This window comes from Hibiscus syriacus, unplaced genomic scaffold (assembly GCF_006381635.1).
Source record: "Hibiscus syriacus cultivar Baekdansim isolate YM2019G1 unplaced genomic scaffold, ASM638163v2 tig00016725_pilon, whole genome shotgun sequence".
Lineage (NCBI taxonomy): Eukaryota > Viridiplantae > Streptophyta > Magnoliopsida > Malvales > Malvaceae > Hibiscus > Hibiscus syriacus.
In genome coordinates, this window is record NW_024062391.1 from 2,081,375 (window position 1) to 2,103,175 (window position 21,801).

The 21,801-nt window shown below is 36.0% G+C and overlaps 1 protein-coding gene across 3 annotated transcripts; it reads right to left on the minus strand.

Annotated features, from left to right (window-relative positions):
• Nucleotides 1-906: 906 nt before the first annotated feature.
• Nucleotides 907-20,025, minus strand: LOC120208643 (vesicle-associated membrane protein 722-like). 3 transcript variants are annotated; one of them, XM_039207865.1, is made up of 6 exons: nt 20,018-20,025; nt 14,241-14,434; nt 2,360-2,501; nt 2,153-2,273; nt 1,953-2,015; nt 1,104-1,247 (listed from the first exon to the last, which is right to left on the minus strand). In XM_039207865.1, the coding sequence occupies exons 2-6, from the start codon at nt 14,428-14,430 to the stop codon at nt 1,104-1,106; spliced, it is 660 nt and encodes a 219-aa protein (XP_039063796.1). In that variant the 5' UTR covers nt 14,431-14,434; nt 20,018-20,025. The 3 variants fall into 3 exon arrangements, with proteins under 3 accessions (XP_039063797.1, XP_039063796.1, XP_039063795.1); XM_039207864.1 differs by lacking the exon at nt 20,018-20,025 and adding an exon at nt 14,732-14,747 and having other exon boundaries at nt 14,241-14,485; XM_039207866.1 differs by lacking the exon at nt 20,018-20,025 and having other exon boundaries at nt 907-1,247; nt 14,241-14,430.
• Between the last annotated feature and the right edge of the window lie 1,776 nt (nt 20,026-21,801).

Below are 21,801 nucleotides of genomic sequence, written 5' to 3' on the forward strand. Positions count from 1 at the left end.
TGTTTTTAAATTTTTTCGTTGGTTTCTTTTATTTGTCTTTTTTAAGAAATAAAATAATTAAATTGTTATATGATTTGAATACATGTTAGTAAATTGGTGGCTTATTTTTTTTTGTCGAAGGAAATAAATACCATCTATAAATGGGAGACAAAATAACAAATTATTAATTGTCATGATATAATGTTCTGTACACAGAACAAAAGAGAAAACTAAGTATCTCTTGGATTTAGTTTAATTCCCCCTTTATCACGAGGCTTGAACAAGCAATGCAGCTATCGTCCCTTAACTTTTCACATACAAAGAAAAAGCAGTTAACAACTTGTGTCACTCGACATCTGCATCAAACCATTTTAGCGTTTACCACCCTAAAAGGAAAATAAATTGCAGCAGCAAATTGACTCACTGCATAAGCAAAAAGGCCTCTTAATTGAATTTAATGTCTATTTTTTAATATAGTTATGAGAAGCTGTTCTATCATCTGGAGCTTGTGTTTCTTGGGGGTTGCCTGCTTGATTTAAACTGCGTTTGGATTCTTTTGTTTACTTTCATGTTTTTTACCGGAAAAAAAAAAGTGGATAAAAAGCCCATAGCAACAACAAGAAGAAAAGAAGTGCCATGTAAGAGGGTTAAGTAACTGTCATATTAGCAAAAACTAACGGGAGGTAACAACAAGGACATATATGAAAACGAACTAAAAGTTCGATGACTGTATTGCAAGTTTCAAAAGTTAGGTGATTAAAATACAAGTTCAGGGACTATTTATATAGTTTACCCTGTTTTTTTAATAAATACTAATGATTTTGCCCTCACTTTACTATGTCCAAATTAAACAGAATTGACGTTTAACATGAATGCTTAAAAAACTTCGAACTTGCAGTCACATACAGCATATCTAAGATCAAAATTGGGTTTCAAAAGATGGGCAATTACTTTTCCACACATCAACGTACTTATTGCAATTAAACGAATCCAATTTGTAATATGATACAGCCAGAGTCTTCTGATCTATACAACAGAAAAGAAAAAACAAGTTTAACCAATAAACATGTGACTAGACGAGCATCAATACTGATCCATGAAGTGGGAATTGAATCCTTACTTCTTTAGCATTTGAAGCCACCACAGATGGACAACACGATGATGAGAATCAAGGCGATCAGAATTCCGAGTACGATCAGCTTTACCTTCATGTTCTGCAACCACATCTTCCTCCTCATCCGATTTCCTTGCTGCCTGAAATCCTGTGCCTACAATACCCAACCAAAAAGCACCCATGTTATAAAGAGGGTCTGTACACAACCCAAATCCACTGCCTATCATTTTTAATCACCGGTTGGAGAATCCAGCGATGAGAATTTTGGGTTTCGAATTTGACTATTCAACTAGTCCCTTGCAATTCTCAGATCGGATAATTATAAGGTAGTATCTGTTTAGAACTTTTCTTAATCTATTGACAACGTACACACATCCTACAAACGCAATTGTAACTGGTCGAATCTGATTCCTTTAGGGAGAACAATATTTCCTTTTATAACCGAGTCCATTCAATAAGTTCATGTTGATTAATGCATTTAGAAACGAAAAAATGGCACAATTGAACGAAGACGTAATTCCACATATGTGAAAAGATCCCACGTTTAGATTAACATATAACAGCATCAATTCACGTGAAATGTACTTTATTTAATCAACGCTTTACAAATTAGTCAGATAACTTGCCCAAATGTTGCCCTAAGTATGATCAAACTAAAAGCGGTTAACCCATGATTCTAACAAATCTAAATAAAATCTGAGGAAAAATACTTGTAATTTATTTTTCTATCAGAGGTTAGCATGTTCTTACCAATCTGTCCCCTGAATATATCCAAAAGATACCCATTTATAAGCTTTGCAGTTTTAGAGAATATTGCTCATATTATAAAGGGAATAATATGTAATAATATTTTGCTGACCTGAGAGCGAAGGTTTTCCGTTTTATCTACCAGAATCTCAATTTTCTCTCCACGGTCCAGAACCTGTAAAATAAAATTGTTAATGAAGAAAATTAAATAAAAAGATCCCAAGAAATTTGTAAATTGGACTCCTAGCCTACTTAAACCCTTTAATTGCACCCCACTTATCATTTATGTAAGGCAACTACGAAAATAACCACCTTTTCAATGTTTTCCATCATTACTCCTTTTACTTCTGAAACTTGAGCTTTTACTTTGGCAATCTTACTAATCTCCTCCGGATGATCGATGCAATACTTCATATGCTCCTTTAATTTTGGCCTAGATCAATGATAACACATACATAGCACCAATATACTTGATAACAATGAAGGCAAAGTACTTAATAGTCAAGGAATAGAAAATACCCAAACTCCTTGCTCAGGCTGTTTGCAGAAGCAGTTGCAGCTTTTCCTTCACCATATCTCTTGGTAAAATCCTCCTTAATTCTCTCAAGAAAGGCAATTGGGACCTGTCGGCCAGCAGACTCGACAGCAACGACGCAGTAGGCTGCAAAGAGGAAGGAAAGAGGCTTAATTCAAGAAATGAATGATGTAGCCTTGTTTCATAATGGAGGGTGCAGAACAACTTGTGATAGAAAAACATCAAGCAAGCACCACAAGGAAATGAACAATTAAGTCTTCAGTCTTTCAATATACAAGCTAACTTTAAAGGACTCACCGTGCCTCTTCAACAACTACAGGGGGTGTGACCAAAGGACAAAAACCATTTGCTGAAGTGATGCATTTACATAACAAGTAAAAAACCCTCCAATAATATCTATATATATTGGAAACATACAATAATACACCAGAGCAGGGACGGACACAAGATTTTATGTTAGAGGAATAAACTTCTAAAATTTAAGGGGAGTTAAACTTGTAAAATTTTAGGGGGCGAAAATAGATTATAAATAGAAAATACAAAGAAAATATCTAAAATATAAGATAATTTTAAATTTTTGAGGCTTGAAATTGAAAAATGGGAAACATGTTCAAACTCGTTATGACCACAAGATTTTGTGATGCAAGTGAATTAAGAATATGGATGTTCTAGAATTAATGTTTTCCGTCAAAGTAAATAGATATACAACTGTTGGCTTTTTAACGAATAATTTGAGCAAAAAGCAAATTCAGGGGAAATCATGGACGTAAAAGGATGAATTGTGTAGACACCAATTTTCGTCCATTTTTTTTTATAGATCATTTTGAAAATTATATAATATATGGTTTTTTTTAAATATTTTGAAAATATATAATATATAGTTTTTGAAAACATTTTTGAAAATACATATTATATTGTTTTGAAAACTTTTTTTAAATATATATAATATATAGCTTTTAAAAACATTTTGAAAAACATATATATTATATAATTTTGAAAATTAGTTTCTAAATATATATTATATAATTTTGAAAATTAGTTTTTAAAATATATATATTATATAGTTTTGAAAATTAGTTTTTAAAAATATATTATATAATTTTGAATTTTTTTTTAAATATATGTTATGTGGTTTTGAAAATTATTTTTTTAAAAACATATATTGTATAGTTTTAAAAATGTTTTTAATTAATTTATTAATTTATCTATTTATTTATTTTTTTCATTTATTATTTATTTATTTATTATTGTTTGTTTCAGGTCCAGGATAGGGCCCAAGCAATCAAAGAACTGGGTTTGAACTAGCCCAATAGCATATTAGGGTTTCTTGCTTAGGGGACAACAGTAAACCCACAACGGATCGGGGGGACAACAGTAAACCCATAACGGATCGGCCGAGAACAACAATCGGCCAACAAAAGCCAAGCCACAGAACCGAGAGCCAAGAGTACACACAGAGATCAACCATCACGAACAGAACCGACGAGAACGGAAAGATCCATAAACAACCACAAAACTACATCCACAGTAAGCCAAACACAGAAATCCCATACCATCAAACCCACACAAAAACAGAATCATCATAACCAAACACGAAAAACACAAGCCAACAGCCTAAAAAACCAACCGAACCAAAAACAACATAAAAAAGTAAAAGGCAAGGTCTTTTTTTCATCAAGGGTCGACAAGAGCACCGGGAGTGTGGAGGAACCCCGACGAAAGAAAAGGCACCGAGAACCCGAAGCGTCGCCGGCGAGGAAGGTAAAAAGGCCGAACCTTTTTGGGCTAGATATACTCTGTTCGGGGCAATCTTAGACGATTTGGTAGCCAGATTTGAGTTCTCGGGGAAGAGGCGAGTATTTTAGTGAACTTGGGTGTGTCCGGCCGCCGCTGGCGGCTGCCGGAGCGACGGCGTGTGGTGGCCGGGATTTGGCCAGCCATTGGCCGGAAAGGGCTGGTTGGGAGGTTTTCTCTCGTTTGAGAGAGATGAGATTTCTGAGGAAATGAGGAAAATGAAAGGGAAAGGGTCTTTTGGCCCATTTATATACGGAGGACCATTTTGCAAATAGGTGATTCTTAAATTCTTTCCGCCGTCCCTGGAACTTTGAATCGCTTTACAATTCGGTCACTACCTGTAAATTTGCCTCCGAATTTCCAATTTAATCAATTTAATCCCTATCTATTTATATTTTTTCATATTCTGTGAATTGGTCCCCTAACTTTTTTATTTGTTCTTTTGCAGTTCATTTTCTAATCCATTAAGCCCAATTTGTTCCAATTTGATCCTAAGTTTTGTTTTTATTTTTTATTTTATTTTACTTTTAAATATTTTTTTTACTCAACCTTTTGTTATTATTTTTTACTTTATTTCATTTATTATTATTATTATTATTATTTTTGGTATTTCTTTCAATATTTTTCTTTCATTTTTATTATCTTTTTTATCTATCTTATTTATTTTTTATTATCATATTAACATTTTTTTTTCGTAGTTTTTTTTTTCTAACATATTTTGTTTCAGTCGTAATTCCAACCGATCAAAGGGTAAGTAATTCGGGTCGAATAATTTAAATTTTATTTTAAATTCCAATTTTCGCAATTAAAGACAATCGATAAATTAATTGGTACCGAAAGGGCGGTTCAAGGGTGCTAATCCTTCCTTGACCGTAACCGACTCCCGAACCCGACACGTTTCTGGTACAGCGCAGATCAGGTAAGATGGTATCCGACCTACCTAAATTCGTTTTAAAACGGTCGGTGGTGACTCCTAACCCAATCAATCTAAGTCGAAGCCCAATTCCGGGGCCCAATCGAAAGACGGTTGCGATAGCTTGGCGACTCTGCTGGGGACCGGTAAGTGAGTCAGGCCAGAATTAATTTTCGGTTGTCTTTTTATGCGAAAATTGTAAATTTAAATTTAAATTTATTTATTCGATTCCAATTATTTACCTTTGATTATTTTTCCAAGTAAATAGTTGTACTAACATTTTTTCAATGATTTCAGATTTTCGAAAAGTTTCCATTTAAAGCTCTATACCCGAGCTCTGAACCCTATTTAAGTGGGGGTGAAAGCGACACCTTCGTGTGAATTTATTCACCGTATGGGCCTAGCAAGTAACCTTCGGGATTCATATACCTTATGTCTTCGTGTGAATTTATTCTCCGTATGGACATAAGAGAATGTTTCCTCTCAAGTTTAACTTAGTCCACATAAGCTTGTAACAGGCTTAGGACTAAGGGTCTGGCAAGCCCAAGGGGGCACCGGCAAGGAGAACTCGAGTACCTTTTTAGAACCTAAACCGGGAGAGTGCAGGGAATTAGAGCTCACCCCAAGACCTCATTCCAAACCCTAGGCTGTTTTATTTCCTACTTTATTTTCGGCTCAAAAGCATGCGAACTAGACAAATATGCGGTTAGGATTTGTTTGAAATTAGCATGCAGGATAGAGATCATGTCCGGGTAGGAATTAAAGCATGTGAGGTAGATATCATGTGGGGTAGGATTTTTTCATTTTTTATTATTGTTTTGATTTACCTCACTAACTCTTTTTATTTTTTGTTTTCTTTTATTTTGTTTTCATCATTCGCATCATTTAAAACGAGGTGTTGATCCACCAAAAATGTGTTTGTTAAACATGAATAATCAGCATTAATGGACAAAAGGGTTGTAATACAAGAGATGAAAATGCAGAGGACAGTCTACAGGACGACTATGTGGTCCCCACAATTGAAGAGTATATCACTCTGGTGCATTATAAAAGACTCAGGATGAACCGGGTATACACCAAGTAATGAAAGTCTATCTTTGAAGAATTGACTGCCAAAGGTTGTAGAGCAAAATGAGGAAAAGGTTACAGACCTGGACGCTCCTTTCAAAAACTACGAGAACAAGACGGCGAAACCCTAGCTGAGCTGAATGTCATTGCTGATGAATTTAAGAAGAAAATTTCGATATAGGGTTCCAATGGTGTTGTTGTTAGGGAACAGACTCGACAGAGAGTGGAAGCTGGAGGTGCAGTCCTTCGAGACTCTTTTTGGGGGCAAACAACTCATCATCTGCATAAGTCGGAGCGGTTCGACAGGTTATCCAACCGGTGACAGACGAAGGCAGAAGACTAGTCAACATGTCAGAAGTTGTCAGAATATTCTTGTCTCTTAAAAGATAAAACACTTTTGTCCCCAATAAGGATTATTTTTAATGACAAATACATTTTTTGGATTAATGCCTCGATCATTTCATGCATCATGCATTTAGACATTTTGCATTTTGTTATTTTCTTTGCATTTTGTTTGCATTCACATTAACTAACATATACCTGTCTCATCAAAAGGAGTAAATACTGGATACACCGTCTCAAGCGTTGGACACACCCCATCCACATAACACTCGTTTGAAGAAGAAGATGATGGAAGCCAGAATTACACAAATCGAGGAGAATATGTTGAAACTACAGAAAGAGCTAGAAGACAAGATAAACCAGAACAGTCGAAATACTCTGGAAACAATCACAAAGAACCAAGAGTCCTTGGTGGATCAGATCGTTGCCAAGTTAGTTGGCCTGCAACAGACCAGTGCGCTCGGGGCAGGTTCATCGGAAGGGGTAACCATGCCACTTACCCCGCAAGTGGTTGTCTCACCCAGAATCTTACCAGGACTTCAAGATAATTCGGATAGTTATCGCATTCCGAAATTTGAAGAAGAGGTCAAAACAAAGAGGGTAGAAATTACCATTAACCCAGGAGGTAGAACGGGTGGAAAGCCTCCCCTGAAGAAGAAGGAAAGAGAGATCATCAACATTTCAAAGTCGTTTCCAGTCGTACCCTTTTGTAGGCAAAAACCGAAGAAGGAAAAAGAGCATTTTGATCCCATTCCCATGACATATAACTGTTTGACGCACATGTGGTGTCACCCGATCCCGAGACACCTCTAAAGCCCCCATACCCCAGGTGGTATGACAAAAATGCGCACTGTGAATATCATGGCAGTGTTCCGGGGCATGCTATCGAAAATTGCCTCCCCTTTAAGAGGGTTATCCAAAGGATGCGCAACAGGGGTTAGATTCATTTTAATAATTCAGAATCACTCCACGTTGCACAGAACCCCCAACCAAATCATGAAGAGAATAAGGAAAGTGCAGTTACCGAGGAAAAAGGTAAAAAGGCCAAAACCAGAGTTTTCGAAGTGAAGTTACCTCTTGCTTGGGTATGGAGGCAAATGATAAATGAGGGGTTTCTCGCACCACATCTTAGCACATCAGATTCCAAAAGTGACAGTTATTGTTGTTATCACAATGAAGATGGACATGATGTACAAGAATGTGCCGAATTTAGAGCCTTGATCCAACTAATGATGGACAGGAAAGAGCTGGAATTTTACGATGAAAGCAATGACACTCCTAAAGCAGAAAGAGTCATGGCAAGTGGGGCATCCTGACGAGGCCTTATTCAATTTTGAGACATCTTGTTTGAATTTGTTTTTGATTTTTTTTTTATGTTTGGGACTTGTTTTTGAACTTTCTTTGGATATTTGAATAAATTTATGCTACTTTAAAGATTATAAGCAATTAATCACATTTGCAAACTTGCAATTCTTTGAATATCATCTGAATTAAGAAACTCTGTAAATGGTTCAAAGTTGCAGATCTTTGACGAAATAACATGATTTAAAAACAAGGACTTTGACCTTACCCAGAATATACACTCAAACACCATACCCTACTCTTGCAATTAACCAATATAACCTTTTCCTTTCATAAGGTGCGGACAACATGGGGCATCGTTTGCATATGACGATTACTATACTTTTTATTTAAGACGTTCAGTGATGATAATGATCTTCACAGATGGAATAGTCGAGTAAGTGAATCTAGTTTAGGTCAGTTGCTTGAAAATTAAACTCTAAAGATGAAATTTTTGACTTTCAACAAATACCTAGGCTATAACAGGTTCTTCTTGACAATCTTAAGAAATTAAATCTGTAAAGCTGAGCTATTCCACTAAGGCAATTGGTTATAGATGAAACTTGAAAGCCCTGGCCTTATGAGTAGATTACGTTCAAACCATGACATTGCTCGAACACTTGGCAATTCGGTGTTTGCTCCACTACTCTTGTCAGGCCGAAGACGCTGTGATGAGATGAACCCTTCAGTTAACTTGATAAGAGTGATTATAATATTAAGCTGTCCCTCTAAAGCAATTGGTTAAATGCCCCGGCTTTATGGATTCAGCTAGCCAGATAATGACAAGTTAAATCAAATTTATCTAAGCAAGAAATTTTCGGTAAAATGGACTAAGGGAGTTAAGGAACACCTCTTATAGTCAACTACACACGAGCACTCAAGAATTTCATTTTTAGACCGATATTTCTATACTACCTTTGTTAGAGGAGCCTACAAAACTTGAACAAATGAAAGATTTCATAGAACCGAAATAGAAGGCCTAGTAGTTGATAATGCTAGTTGCGTCATTTTGTCCGCATCCAATCAAAATGTCAAAACATGTTCAATGACCAAGAAAAATGACATTTTTTTTCTTTTTGCCAGAACCTTAGAAAATAGGAGGCCAACCTAAAGCCAACTCATCCCTTTGAACATTTGTCAAAGACCTGTAACTCTGAAATCATAAAAAGTGCTATTGATTCCTTTGATATACTTTGAACTCATGTTTACAATTTGATTCAATTACGAACAATATTTTACAGAATTTTCATCATTTTCCCTCCTAAAACAAGAAAAAATGAGAAAAACATTTTCAAACAGAACAATCTCAGATATGAAATATCCGTAAAGCCCAAGCTCGAGAAGCAAATGGGGCACGATCGATTCCATGGACCAGATTGGCAAACAAAGCATGAGACTCCATCCAAGAAATAACACATAATTCATTCATGTTGCATGCATCTTAGACATAATTAGGTGCATCACATTCATCATTTTAGCATACAAGATTTTTGCAGCTTTTAGAGTCCAGTTTCGACTTCAGGATAAAAGATACTCGATTCGCAAGCGCCTTTAAAGAACGTTGGTGATTGCTTAGCTCAGCAGTGAGAAGCTACACCTCAACCGACTTGACATATCTACAGATCTCGTAATCAATTTCAAATAGGTTCGAGAACCAATTCAGAACAAATCCAGTCCAGCTCAACTCAACAATGAGCAACATGTTTCCAGTTAATGCCTTCAAGCCAGATTTCAATTCCACAACGGAAGATATCCGGCTATCAGAATTTATCAGTGGGCTTTTCCGTAAAAGGGGAGTCATCCAAAGATTGTCTCATTTGGTTCAGACTAGCTCAAAGGAACCACCTGAAGAGTCATGACCGGCTTCAACCCGTTAAGGGAAGCCATTTTTTAAAACACATCATTTACAGCATAACTCAAGGCTAGAAGGGTTATCTGTGACCAAAAGACCTTTGAGTTCGACTACGCTCAGCTCAACGGCACATCATTTGCAGCATAGCTTAAGTCGAGAAGGGCTATCTGCCAAAGACCCCCGAGTTCGATTGCACTCAGCTTCGAGGGCACATCATTTACAGCATAACTCAAGGCTAGAAGGGTTATCTGTGACCAAAAGACCTTTGAGTTCGACTACGCTCAGCTCAACGGCACATCATTTGCAGCATAGCTTAAGTCGAGAAGGGCTATCTGCCAAAGACCCCCGAGTTCGATTACACTCAGCTTCGAGGGCACATCATTTACAGCATAACTCAAGGCTAGAAGGGTTATCTGTGACCAAAAGACCTTTGAGTTCGACTACGCTCAGCTCAACGGCACATCATTTGCAGCATAGCTTAAGTCGAGAAGGGCTATCTGCCAAAGACCCCCGAGTTCGACTACGCTCAGCTCCAGGGCATATCATTTGCAACACAACTTAAGTCTAGAAAGGTTGTCTGCCATCAAAAGACCTTTGAGTTCGACTACGCTCAGCTCCAAGGCACATCATTTGCAGTATAGCTTAAGTCGAGAAGGGCTATCTGCTAAAGACCTTCGAGTTCGATTATATTCAACTTAGAGGCAAATCAAGCTTACAGAATAGCTCAAGGCAAGAAGGGCTATTTGTCAATAAAACTGTCGAGTTCGATTCTAATCAGCTCGATGACACCTCAATCACACTACTGTCCGGCTGTAATCGAGGTTTTCAAGTCCAGAAGAAGACCTGGGTTAACCGTGCCTCAGTGATAAAAAAAATCGTTTTCCAGCAACATAGCTTAAGTCGAGAAAAGCTATTTGTCAACGAAGACATTTCTGAGTTCGATTCCGTTCAACTCAAGGGCCTATCAACCATATGGTAGAGTCAATGAACTACTTTACAGTCGAATTTTTAACCAAGGTCTTTAAACCGAGAAGAAGACCGAGGTTGACTACAATTGGGCAACGAGAAGCCACGTTCCAATTCAAATTTCAGACTACGGTTTCAATTCCAAATCATTTCACGATGGACTCGACTTCGCGACGGAGGAGCCATCCGCAGCTCAAATTCGACAGGGAGTTATTCCTAATTCAAATCAATTCTCAAATCTATCGAATGAAAATTTGTGTCCCTTTTTTCTTTGCCCTATCTTTCGTTCCACGAAAAAGGACAAAGAGGGGCAGCTGTAGACACCAATTTTCGTCCATTTTTTTTATAGTTTGAAATCATTTTGAAAATTATATAATATATGGTTTTTTTTAAATATTTTGAAAATATATAATATATAGTTTTTGAAAACATTTTTGAAAATACATATTATATTGTTTTGAAAACTTTTTTTAAATATATATAATATATAGCTTTTAAAAACATTTTGAAAAACATATATATTATATAATTTTGAAAATTAGTTTCTAAATATATATTATATAATTTTGAAAATTAGTTTTTAAAATATATATATTATATAGTTTTTAAAATTAGTTTTTAAAAATATATTATATAATTTTGAATTTTTTTTTAAATATATGTTATGTGGTTTTGAAAATTATTTTTTTAAAAACATATATTGTATAGTTTTAAAAATGTTTTTAATTAATTTATTAATTTATCTATTTATTTATTTTTTTTCATTTATTATTTATTTATTTATTATTGTTTGTTTCAGGTCCAGGATAGGGCCCAAGCAATCAAAGAACCGGGTTTGAACTAGCCCAATAGCATATTAGGGTTTCTTGCTTAGGGGACAACAGTAAACCCACAACGGATCAGGGGGACAACAGTAAACCCACAACGGATCGGCCGAGAACAACAATCGGCCAACAAAAGCCAAGCCACAGAACCGAGAGCCAAGAGTACACACAGAGATCAACCATCACGAACAGAACCGACGAGAACGGAAAGATCCATAAACAACCACAAAACTACATCCACAGTAAGCCAAACACAGAAACCCCATACCATCAAACCCACACAAAAACAGAATCATCATAACCAAACACGAAAAACACAAGCCAACAGCCTAAAAAACCAACCGAACCAAAAACAACATAAAAAAGTAAAAGGCAAGGTCTTTTTTTCATCAAGGGTCGACAAGAGCACCGGGAGTGTGGAGGAACCCCGACGAAAGAAAAGGCACCGAGAACCCGAAGCGTCGCCGGCGAGGAAGGTAAAAAGGCCGAACCTTTTTGGGCTAGATCTACTCTGTTCGGGACAATCTTAGACGATTTGGTAGCCAGATTTGAGTTCTCGGGGAAGAGGCGAGTATTTTAGTGAACTTGGGTGTGTCCGGCCGCCGCTGGCGGCTGTCGGAGCGACGGCGTGTGGTGGCCGGGATTTGGCCAGCCATTGGCCGGGAAGGGCTGATTGGGAGGTTTTCTCTCATTTGAGAGAGATGAGATTTCTGAGGAAATGAGGAAAATGAAAGGGAAAGGGTCTTTTGGCCCATTTATATACGGAGGACCATTTTGCAAATAGGTGATTCTTAAATTCTTTCCGCCGTCCCTGGAACTTTGAATCGCTTTACAATTCGGTCACTACCTGTAAATTTGCCTCCGAATTTCCAATTTAATCAATTTAATCCCTATCTATTTATATTTTTTCATATTCTGTGAATTGGTCCCCTAACTTTTTTATTTGTTCTTTTGCAGTTCATTTTCTAATCCATTAAGCCCAATTTGTTCCAATTTGATCCTAAGTTTTGTTTTTATTTTTTATTTTATTTTACTTTTAAATATTTTTTTTACTCAACCTTTTGTTATTATTTTTTACTTTATTTCATTTATTATTATTATTATTATTATTTTTGGTATTTCTTTCAATATTTTTCTTTCATTTTTATTATCTTTTTTATCCGTCTTATTTATTTTTTATTATCATATTAACATTTTGTTTTCGTAGTTTTTTTTTCTAACATATTTTGTTTCAGTCGTAATTCCAACCGATCAAAGGGTAAGTAATTCGGGTCGAATAATTTAAATTTTATTTTAAATTCTAATTTTTGCAATTAAAGACAATCGATAAATTAATTGGTACCGAAAGGGCGGTTCAAGGGTGCTAATCCTTCCTTGACCGTAACCGACTCCCGAACCCGACACGTTTCTGGTACAGCGCAGATCAGGTAAGATGGTATCCGACCTACCTAAATTCGTTTTAAAACGGTCGGTGGCGACTCCTAACCCAATCAATCTAAGTCGAAGCCCAATTCCGGGGCCCAATCGAAAGACGGTTGCGACAAATTGAAAACAAGCAAGTTTCTAAACATTCTAGTTCAGTTCATGTTGGTTCTTCAGAGATTATGCATCATAGTTGTGAAGTCATGCAAACTGTAACAGATGCTATAAAATGATAAAGGGGTAAAAAAAATGAATAAAAAAACAATAGCAGAGAATTTTGCATAGGTTTGTTAGGGGTGAGCAAAACTCGATTCGACTTGAAAAACTGATTTTTTCGACTCGACTCGAGTTGATTTCGTGTTATAATTTCATAAACTCGACTCGAAAAAATTTCAAGTTCAAATTGAATTATAAAATACAACTCGAATAACTCAAAATTTTTAGTAATGAGTAGATTGATTTTCAAGTTTAAGTCGAAATTTGAGTCAAGTCTCTCGACTTTATATGATATATATAAATGAAATATGGAAAAAATACGAAAAAAATATATATGTATTATATTTGGTTATAAAATATCATTTAAAGAATCAAATAATGTTATAATATTATAAATATTTATAAATAAATTTAAATAGACACTCAAAAATTTGACTCGATTAGAAAAAATTTCAAGTCAACTCCGAATTATAAAATAAGACTCATCAACTTGAACAATTCGAAATCTTTTTACTCAACTTGACTCGTTCCGATAGAAGGCTCACCCCTAGGCTTGGTACCATTTACGTTTTTCTTCCTCAAAAGTAAACAACAAAAACTAAAATACTGTTTATAAAAATAAGAATGATCAAGTGATTATTAAATCATAAAGCATGTCCATATATGACTGTTTATATGAATGGTAGATCTTCATTTCGTTAGTTAATAAATCTTTCGATTCTTATTTTTTATTATTCAAAATATAATGAATTTGCTTTTGTGTAAAAAATGAGGTTAATGCTTTTTGCTTCGAAATACGGCAAAGAAAGCCTTTGTCATAATACAGATTTAATTAAACCATCACTTTACATTTCATCAACTTTCCATCTTAACAATCTCTTTTCTAAAAATTGAAAAAAAATCCAACCGAATCTATCTCTTTTTGAAATTACTTCAAAAAACCAACAGAAATGTAATAAACATAAAAAAGAGGTGTAAGCAGCGAAGAAATATTTATCATCAGCAACAACGAGAACAAACACAGAAGCAGCTTTGCCGTTGGATCAAATAAGCAGTAACAAGACAGATCAGAGAGACAACTAAAGGAAATAGAAAAAAAACGAAAGAGAGGGAGGAAAGTAGATTACTATAGCCGTTATCAACGAGATAGTTGAAGGTGTGGCCATCGCAGTTGTAAGTGAACTTGTTGTTGGTAGCAGGAAGTTTCTGGAGGCATTGCGAAGCTATGGCGGTGAAGTTGCCGGTGAATTCGGTGTAGTCGGCTATCACCACCGTGCCTCGCGCCACGAAGGCGTAGATCAGCGATTGTTGCCCCATCACACTGAGTTTGTCCGCTTCAAGTAATTTGGGAAGGAGATAGAATCAGTTGGATGTTCTCAATTTTTATGTATATGAAACAGAGGATTTTGCTTTGAGGGAGGGAAAGAAATTAAAAGGATTTTATTGCGGAAGAAAGGAAGCAGTGCTTCCTTGACTTTTACTTTATTTTCTTTTCATATTACCCTTTCTTTATCCAACTGCCCACGAAGTCCCAAATTGAAATATGTGACCAAATTATAAATTATACTCTTGATACCAAAATATGATTAACTTTATAATATAGTATCTACATTTTAATTTTACTTCAATTTTATTTTTATAACCTCATTAAATAGTTCCAATAGTTAATTATTAGTATCATAATAAATATTTTGAGTGATCTCATTGATAAGAGGAAATATTTTTCTTTTTAAAGAATTCGAGTTCAAACAGTTATATTTACTGGGTGTGAATATGTTGTCAATAACTAAGAAAAATTCTGAATAGATAATATCTTATAATCACTCCAAACTACTTAAAACTAATTGTTCATTTATATTTAAACTTAACCTTTTCAAGAAAAGTTAAATCATTTTTTTCAACTTAAGTGCTACCTAAAGCATTAAACTTTTTTTAATGGAATTAACATGACTTCTTCTGTGGGAGTGACCATAATTGTATTTCACGACCACATAATACTATTTATTTTATATGTCATGTCAATAATTATTTTAAAATAAAAATAAATATATGTATAAAATTAATATAAAGTATACATAAACTGTTGAAGGTTCAAACTTAAATTAGACTCATCACAAGTTAAATTTTGCTTAAAAAAGAATAATTAACAAATTAAAAATTGTGTAAAACCCAACGACTAAACTTATCATTATGCTAAAAGGATGTATTGAAATAGTATGCGGACAATCCAAATGAATTTTGAAAATTTTAATTTAGTTCTTCAATTGAAAATTTTTATGAAGTCATTAATTTTTTTTGATTAATTGTTTTTAATTTTTTCTAAAAATTGATTAGAGCCCTCAAAATTTCCATCAAACCCTTAAAACTTTTGAAAAATTCATCAAATGTTCAAATTTTTTAAAAATTTCTATTAATGTATATGTACGTTAGAAAGTATTCATATATTTTGATATATAACAATTTTAAAATATACAGAGAGATGAATTAAACTCAATTCTACTTTGAAAAATAAAAAAAAAATCGAGTTGATTGAATTGAGTTATTCGATTTTTTCAACCAACTTTAATAAGTTTTTCGATTTTTTAAATTTGAAGGTATGTTTGGTAATGTTGTCTAAAAGTATTTTTAGTTAAAAATGTCATTTTGACTACAAAGTCAATGTCATGCTAGTAAAAATTGTTTTTTCTTTTGTAAATAATAGTTTCAAACTAACCGTAATGTCGAAACGATTTTTTAACGGTGCGAGGAGAGATTTTGGAAAACCGCGTCATTTTTAATTATTTTCTTTACGATTTATTTTTAATTAAAAATAATGCAACTTTAGAAAACCTCTCGTTTAGAAAAATTGGAAATTCCTTTACAATAAAAAAACAATTACGGTTCGAGGAGTTGCTACTAATCTTTGATTAGGGTGTGATTGGACACCCAAAAAACATTGTCATTTTAAATAAAATTAATTTTAATTAAAACAACAATCTGAGGTCTGCATCATCAAAATCTGAGTCCGGGAGTCGGTTACGTGTGGGGAAGGATTAGCACCCCACAACGCCCTAAATCGGTACCTAGTCGATTAATTAATGTCTTTGCAACGAAATTTACAAGTTCATCTTTAATTTAATTTATGATCCCTCAAAACAACAAAATGCAAATTTTATAACATTCAAGAGTCACGAAATAGGTTAAACTAGAATTACCAAGCCATTAGAAAGATAAAGAATATTCGATTATTTAAAAATATTGAGACCAGATCTTTAGGTCAGTTCTAACGACCTTTTCTCAACAAATTTAAATAGTCGAACATTTCTTTTTCTTTCACTCCCAAATTTTAAAGTGAAAAATATGATTTTAGTGACAATGATAGGATACACTTGTAATTTAAAGCCGCCAATAACAACTTTTCTGTAAGTTAAGAAAAATCATTCTGACAGTTTTAAATTAAAAGGGTATTACCCTTAATCCGATTATGTGATTGGTTCGAGTTATGCACGTGAGGCTATTATGCAAATTATGCTAATGAATGTCATGCAAAGAGTAAATAAATAAATATTATAATTAAAATATCATGCAATGTGAAATACAAAAAATAAAATAAAATTATATACATATATATTTAATTAAGAAATATAAACCACACATATTAACATATAATGCACAAATATGACTTAAATATAATAATAAAAACATGACATGCAACATTATAAAATTTAAATATATATAGATATATACATATTAAAAAAAGTGACTAAATATGAATAAAACCAAAATTAAGCATACCAATCAACAGGTTAAACAAGGGCTAAAATAAAAAGAAAAATAAACAGCATGCCCCTTTCATAAACATTTCATTTCAAGGTACTGCAAACACAACATGACCAAAGTTTTACATAGGATCAAAATGAATATTTCCAAAATTACATATCCAAAGTCAAATTTGCACAAAAATAGCCAAAACAGGTAACTGGACTAAAATAAAATGCGCTGTAAATTGAGAGACAAAATTAGAATAACAATAAAGCTCGATTCAGGTACCAAAACGGAACGAAACAAAGGAGGAAGGACCTAATACGATGTTAGCCAATCTTCTAAAACCCGGTTCAAACCCCTGCCCACCAAAACGCTGCCGTTTTGGAAACATCTAAATGACGCCGTTTCGGTTACTAGACACACGGTGACTAGGGTAAACCTTAAGCCTCATCCATTCTCTCCTTAGCCTTAAACAACTGAAACCCCTCGCCCCTCAGCCGCTTTCAACTTTCTCTCAACCCAAACCCCCTTTGCAACCCTAAAAACCCAGGGCCTCCGCGGCCTCCGCCGTTCAACGGCTCCGATGAGGAGTCACACAAGCCCCGATGATAACTCGAAGCAGACCTCTACCTAAAACCAAACCTTAACTCGAGACATAGCCCTCAGAACCCGCTGCTAACCAAACGAACCCGAGCCTTATATCCCACCCTTAAAGAAACCTTCGCAACCGCCATGACCACCGTGGTCTACTGACCCCGATGAAGAGCCGAGCCACCACCTAAATCCTCACCGTGACCTATCTACCTAGAACTAGACCCCATAGACCACGGTGAAACCAAACACCGAAACAGAAGCGGAATTGATAGCTTACCCTCGGTGACCCAACGGGGTTCGGGTTTCAAACGGTGGTGATGGTTCCTCTTCAACTCAAGAAGGTAAGGGTTGTTTTTACTCTGGTTGTTGGGTAGTAATGGCAGTAGACTCTGATTTGTTAATGGGTTCTTCGTGGTTCCGTTCCTGATGGCTCTTGATGTGTTCTTTTTTTTTTGTTTTTGTGGTCTCTTGTTTTCTGACCTTGGTTGATGATGGCTGAGAGTTTTTTTTCTACCTCCCTTTTCTTTCGTTATTTCTAGTTGATCTCCTCTTCTCTAGTTTTGTTTTTGTCTGTTTCTGCTCTCATTTGGTGCACTTGCAGGGCTCTAGAACGAGCAGGTCACGGGCGCGAGCTTGTCACGGGGCTTCAGCAGCCTGGGCACGGGCGATGGGGAACAGCCCCGAGGGACTTCACGTGGGTAGCACTCGGTTGGTTCACACACTACCTTGGAGTTCTGAGTGCGTTGGGAGCCGTTGGATCACAACAGATCCAACAGTTTATACGTGGTTGTGCTGAGAAACTTCAGGGTTTAGAAAACCCTAGATTAATCCTTTGCATTTTGAACCTTCGGATGAAGACCACCAGATCCTACGGTTCCCACAATGCGGTGCTGGAACTGGGGATAAGGAAAACCCTAACGGGTTTAGGGTCTCTGAAAATAGGCTTGTTTGGTCTGGCCCATTTTAGTTGTAACTCTGGTGTAGGCCCTGTAATAGTAAAAATAAATATACTTAGTCCATGTTATAAATTATTATTATTTTTAATGTAATTTTATGTCATATATTTTCATGTTAATAACTAACAAATACCAAACTTATGCTAATAACCCTAATAACGATAATAGTAAAACCCAATTGAATTTAAATAACGCCCCGGACAAATCGAGCATCTACAGCTGCCCCTCTTTGTTCATTGTCGTGCAACGAGAATAGAGCAAAGATCACTAGATGTTCAAATTTGTCCGACCATGAGAACTTTGATAGACTCATCCATTCCACTTTTCCTCTAGGGTGAGTGAGAGTTGAAAAAATCTTCTGAAAACGGGTTTGCTCCCTCTTTCTCCAGGAGAATAGAACTCGAACATTTTCAAAAACCTCCATAGTCCTTCAGAGAGTATAAGACTCGAACAATCTTTAACAATTGCGTCTGCCCCCTATTTCTTCAGAGAGTATAAGACTCAAACAATCTTTAATGATCACGTCTGCCCCCCATTTCTTCAGAGAGTATAAGACTCACAATCTTCATCAATCGCGTCTGCCCCCTATTTCGTCAGAGAGTATAAGACTCGAACAATCTTCAACGATCGCGTCTGCCCCCTATTTCTTCAGAGAGTATAAGACCCACAATCTTCATCAATCGCGTCTGCCCCCTATTTCTTCAGAGAGTATAAGACCCAAACAATCTTCAACAATCGTGTCCGCCCTCTATTTCTTCAGAGAGTATAAGACTCGAACAATCTTCAACGATCGCGTCTGCCCTCTATTTCTTCAGAGAGTATAAGACCCGAACAATCTTCAACAATCGTGTCCGCCCCCTATTTCCTCAGAGAGTATAAGACTCGAACAATCTTCAACTATCGCGTCTCCCCTTATTTCTTCAGAGAGTATAAGACTTGAACAATCTTCAACGATCGCGTCCGCCCCCTATTTCTTCAGAGAGTATGAGACTTGAACAATCTTCAACGATCGTAGGGAACCTGTAGATATTTTAAATCATCATGCAATGATATGCTCCTATTCATGCCTACGATGTATGTAATTATGCAATTTAATGCACTTTCTTCAAAGGAACACCATCTCTCGACGGATCTTGGTTTTGTCTTGGGCACAGAACATTTGACCAGTTCACCCCATCTGATAATCTAAAAACCATAACTTTCGGCTTGACATGACTTTGACTCATTTCTTTCTTGAAACCCACTAGTACACATGACCAACTTCTTGATAAATGACAATTTCTTTGGGTCATCTATTAATGGCTGAGATTGTCTATGAATTCCAAAGTTTTAGCTTTTCGCAACCATACAAGCTTATGGGTAAAACCATTGTTAGCTTCAGAATACCTGCATTTCCAAAACCTTTTGCATAATAATACAAAATGATCTCATGTACCACAAGTTAAGCTATGCGTTTTAACTTTTTCAAAATTAGATGCTTGTAAAAGGGAAAATTGAGAAGGGAAAATGTCTCTTTACTTATATAAATGCAGAGAATTTTTAGGCAACTACATGACAAACTTTTAATTGGAAAAAGAACAAAAGGATAGGCGTCTTCAAATATCAATAACACAAATGCTTTTGAACTGGCACGCCGTCAGAATGACTCGAGTGTAGCTTCTGTCAAAATGATCTCCAAAATTGCGATAACAGCTAAGAGTGCGAAGCTCTTTCTAAACCCCCAAAATCTCCCATTACTGGATGTCGTAAACCAACATTGAATCTCATGTGCATTCAACTTCTCCCTTAGTTATTTTCGTCGAGACTTATTAATCTTCTGTCTCACTCCTGATCACCAACTGTCATTGTTGTTACCCATATCAAGAGCTCTTTCTACTTCCAAAATCAATTCAGAATCTCCACCGTGCACGAATTATGAACAAAACTCAAGTCGCCCTTTGCGGGTTTTCATTTTGAGACCTCCTTTGGCTTCAAGACGCTCTTTTCGAGTTTTCATCTTGAACCCTCATCTTTTGTTTCTTTTTTTTTATTCTTTTCATTTTTTTCAATTCATTTTTTCTTCTTCTCTTTTCTTCAAGCAAAATACCTCTTAACTGTGTCAGAATTTACTGGATAATGTAATTCAGACCCATCCATCTCAGTTAAGACTAGAGCTCCCCCAGAGAAGGCTTTGTTGACAACATAGGGTCCTTCCCACTTGGGCATCCATTTCCCTCGGAAATCTTTTTGAATGGGCAATATCCTCCTGAGCACCAAATCTCCTTCGTGGATTTCTCGAGGGCGAACTTTCTTATCATGTGCTCGTATCATCCGCTTCTGGTACATCTGACCGTGACAAATGGCCTTCAATCTCTTTTCTTCAATCAAGTTCAATTGGTCATATCTGATCTGTACCCATTCTGCCTCATTTAGCTTCACCTCTGATAAAACCCGGAGCGAGGGAATTTCCACTTCAATAGGGAGGACAGCTTCCATCCCATAAACTAGAGAAAACGGAGTTGCCCCAGTTGACGTCCGTACAGAAGTCCGATAGGCAAACAGAGCAAATGGCAACTTCTCATGCCAATCTTTATAAGTTTCAGTCATCTTCTCTATAAGCCTCTTAATGTTCATATTAGCCGCCTCCACTGCCCCATTCATCTTTAGGCGATAGATAGTGGAATTATGATGCTTTATCTTGAATTGCTCACAGACATAGTCCATCATCTTGTTGTTTAAGTTCAAGGCATTGTCAGAGTCCATCATCCATGCCCCACATAGCCAACGACCACAGAATTGTCATTATATGCAACTGATGAGGAGGGGTGTGCATTCTATCTCCATAAATTCATTAGCGTGGGTACCACATACTCCTTCATGAATTTCTTCAAGAATGGTCTTAGCTTCTTTAGAGTCCACACACCTTAATAGGATCTGATCCATGCTTCTTCGGGGTCTCAACATCGAACACATACCCTGCTGTCATTCTTCTAATGGCTCTTTTGTCATTCTCGGTCGCCTGTTTGGGATAACTTTGATACCTTATATATTGCAACTCCCATATTCCTTTTCTTTAACGTTAAAGCAGTGGGGCTGGATAATCATAAGCCTTCATCTCAATATGCATCATATTTGTATGCATGTTCATCTTAAAGGCTGCTGTCAGAGTAGCCAAAGCATCTGTCATTTGATTTTCTTCTATGGGGAGGTAATTAAAAGTCATTTCTTCAAATTCTTCAATAAGTTCCAAGACTAATTTACGATATTCCACCGGTTTGGGACCTTTCGTTTCCCATTCTCCTCTGAGTTGGTAGATTACGAGAGTTGAATCGCCATATACCTTGGGCATTTTTACCTTGAGTTCAATGGCAGCTCTAAGGCCCATGACACAAGCTTCATACTCGGCCATATTGTT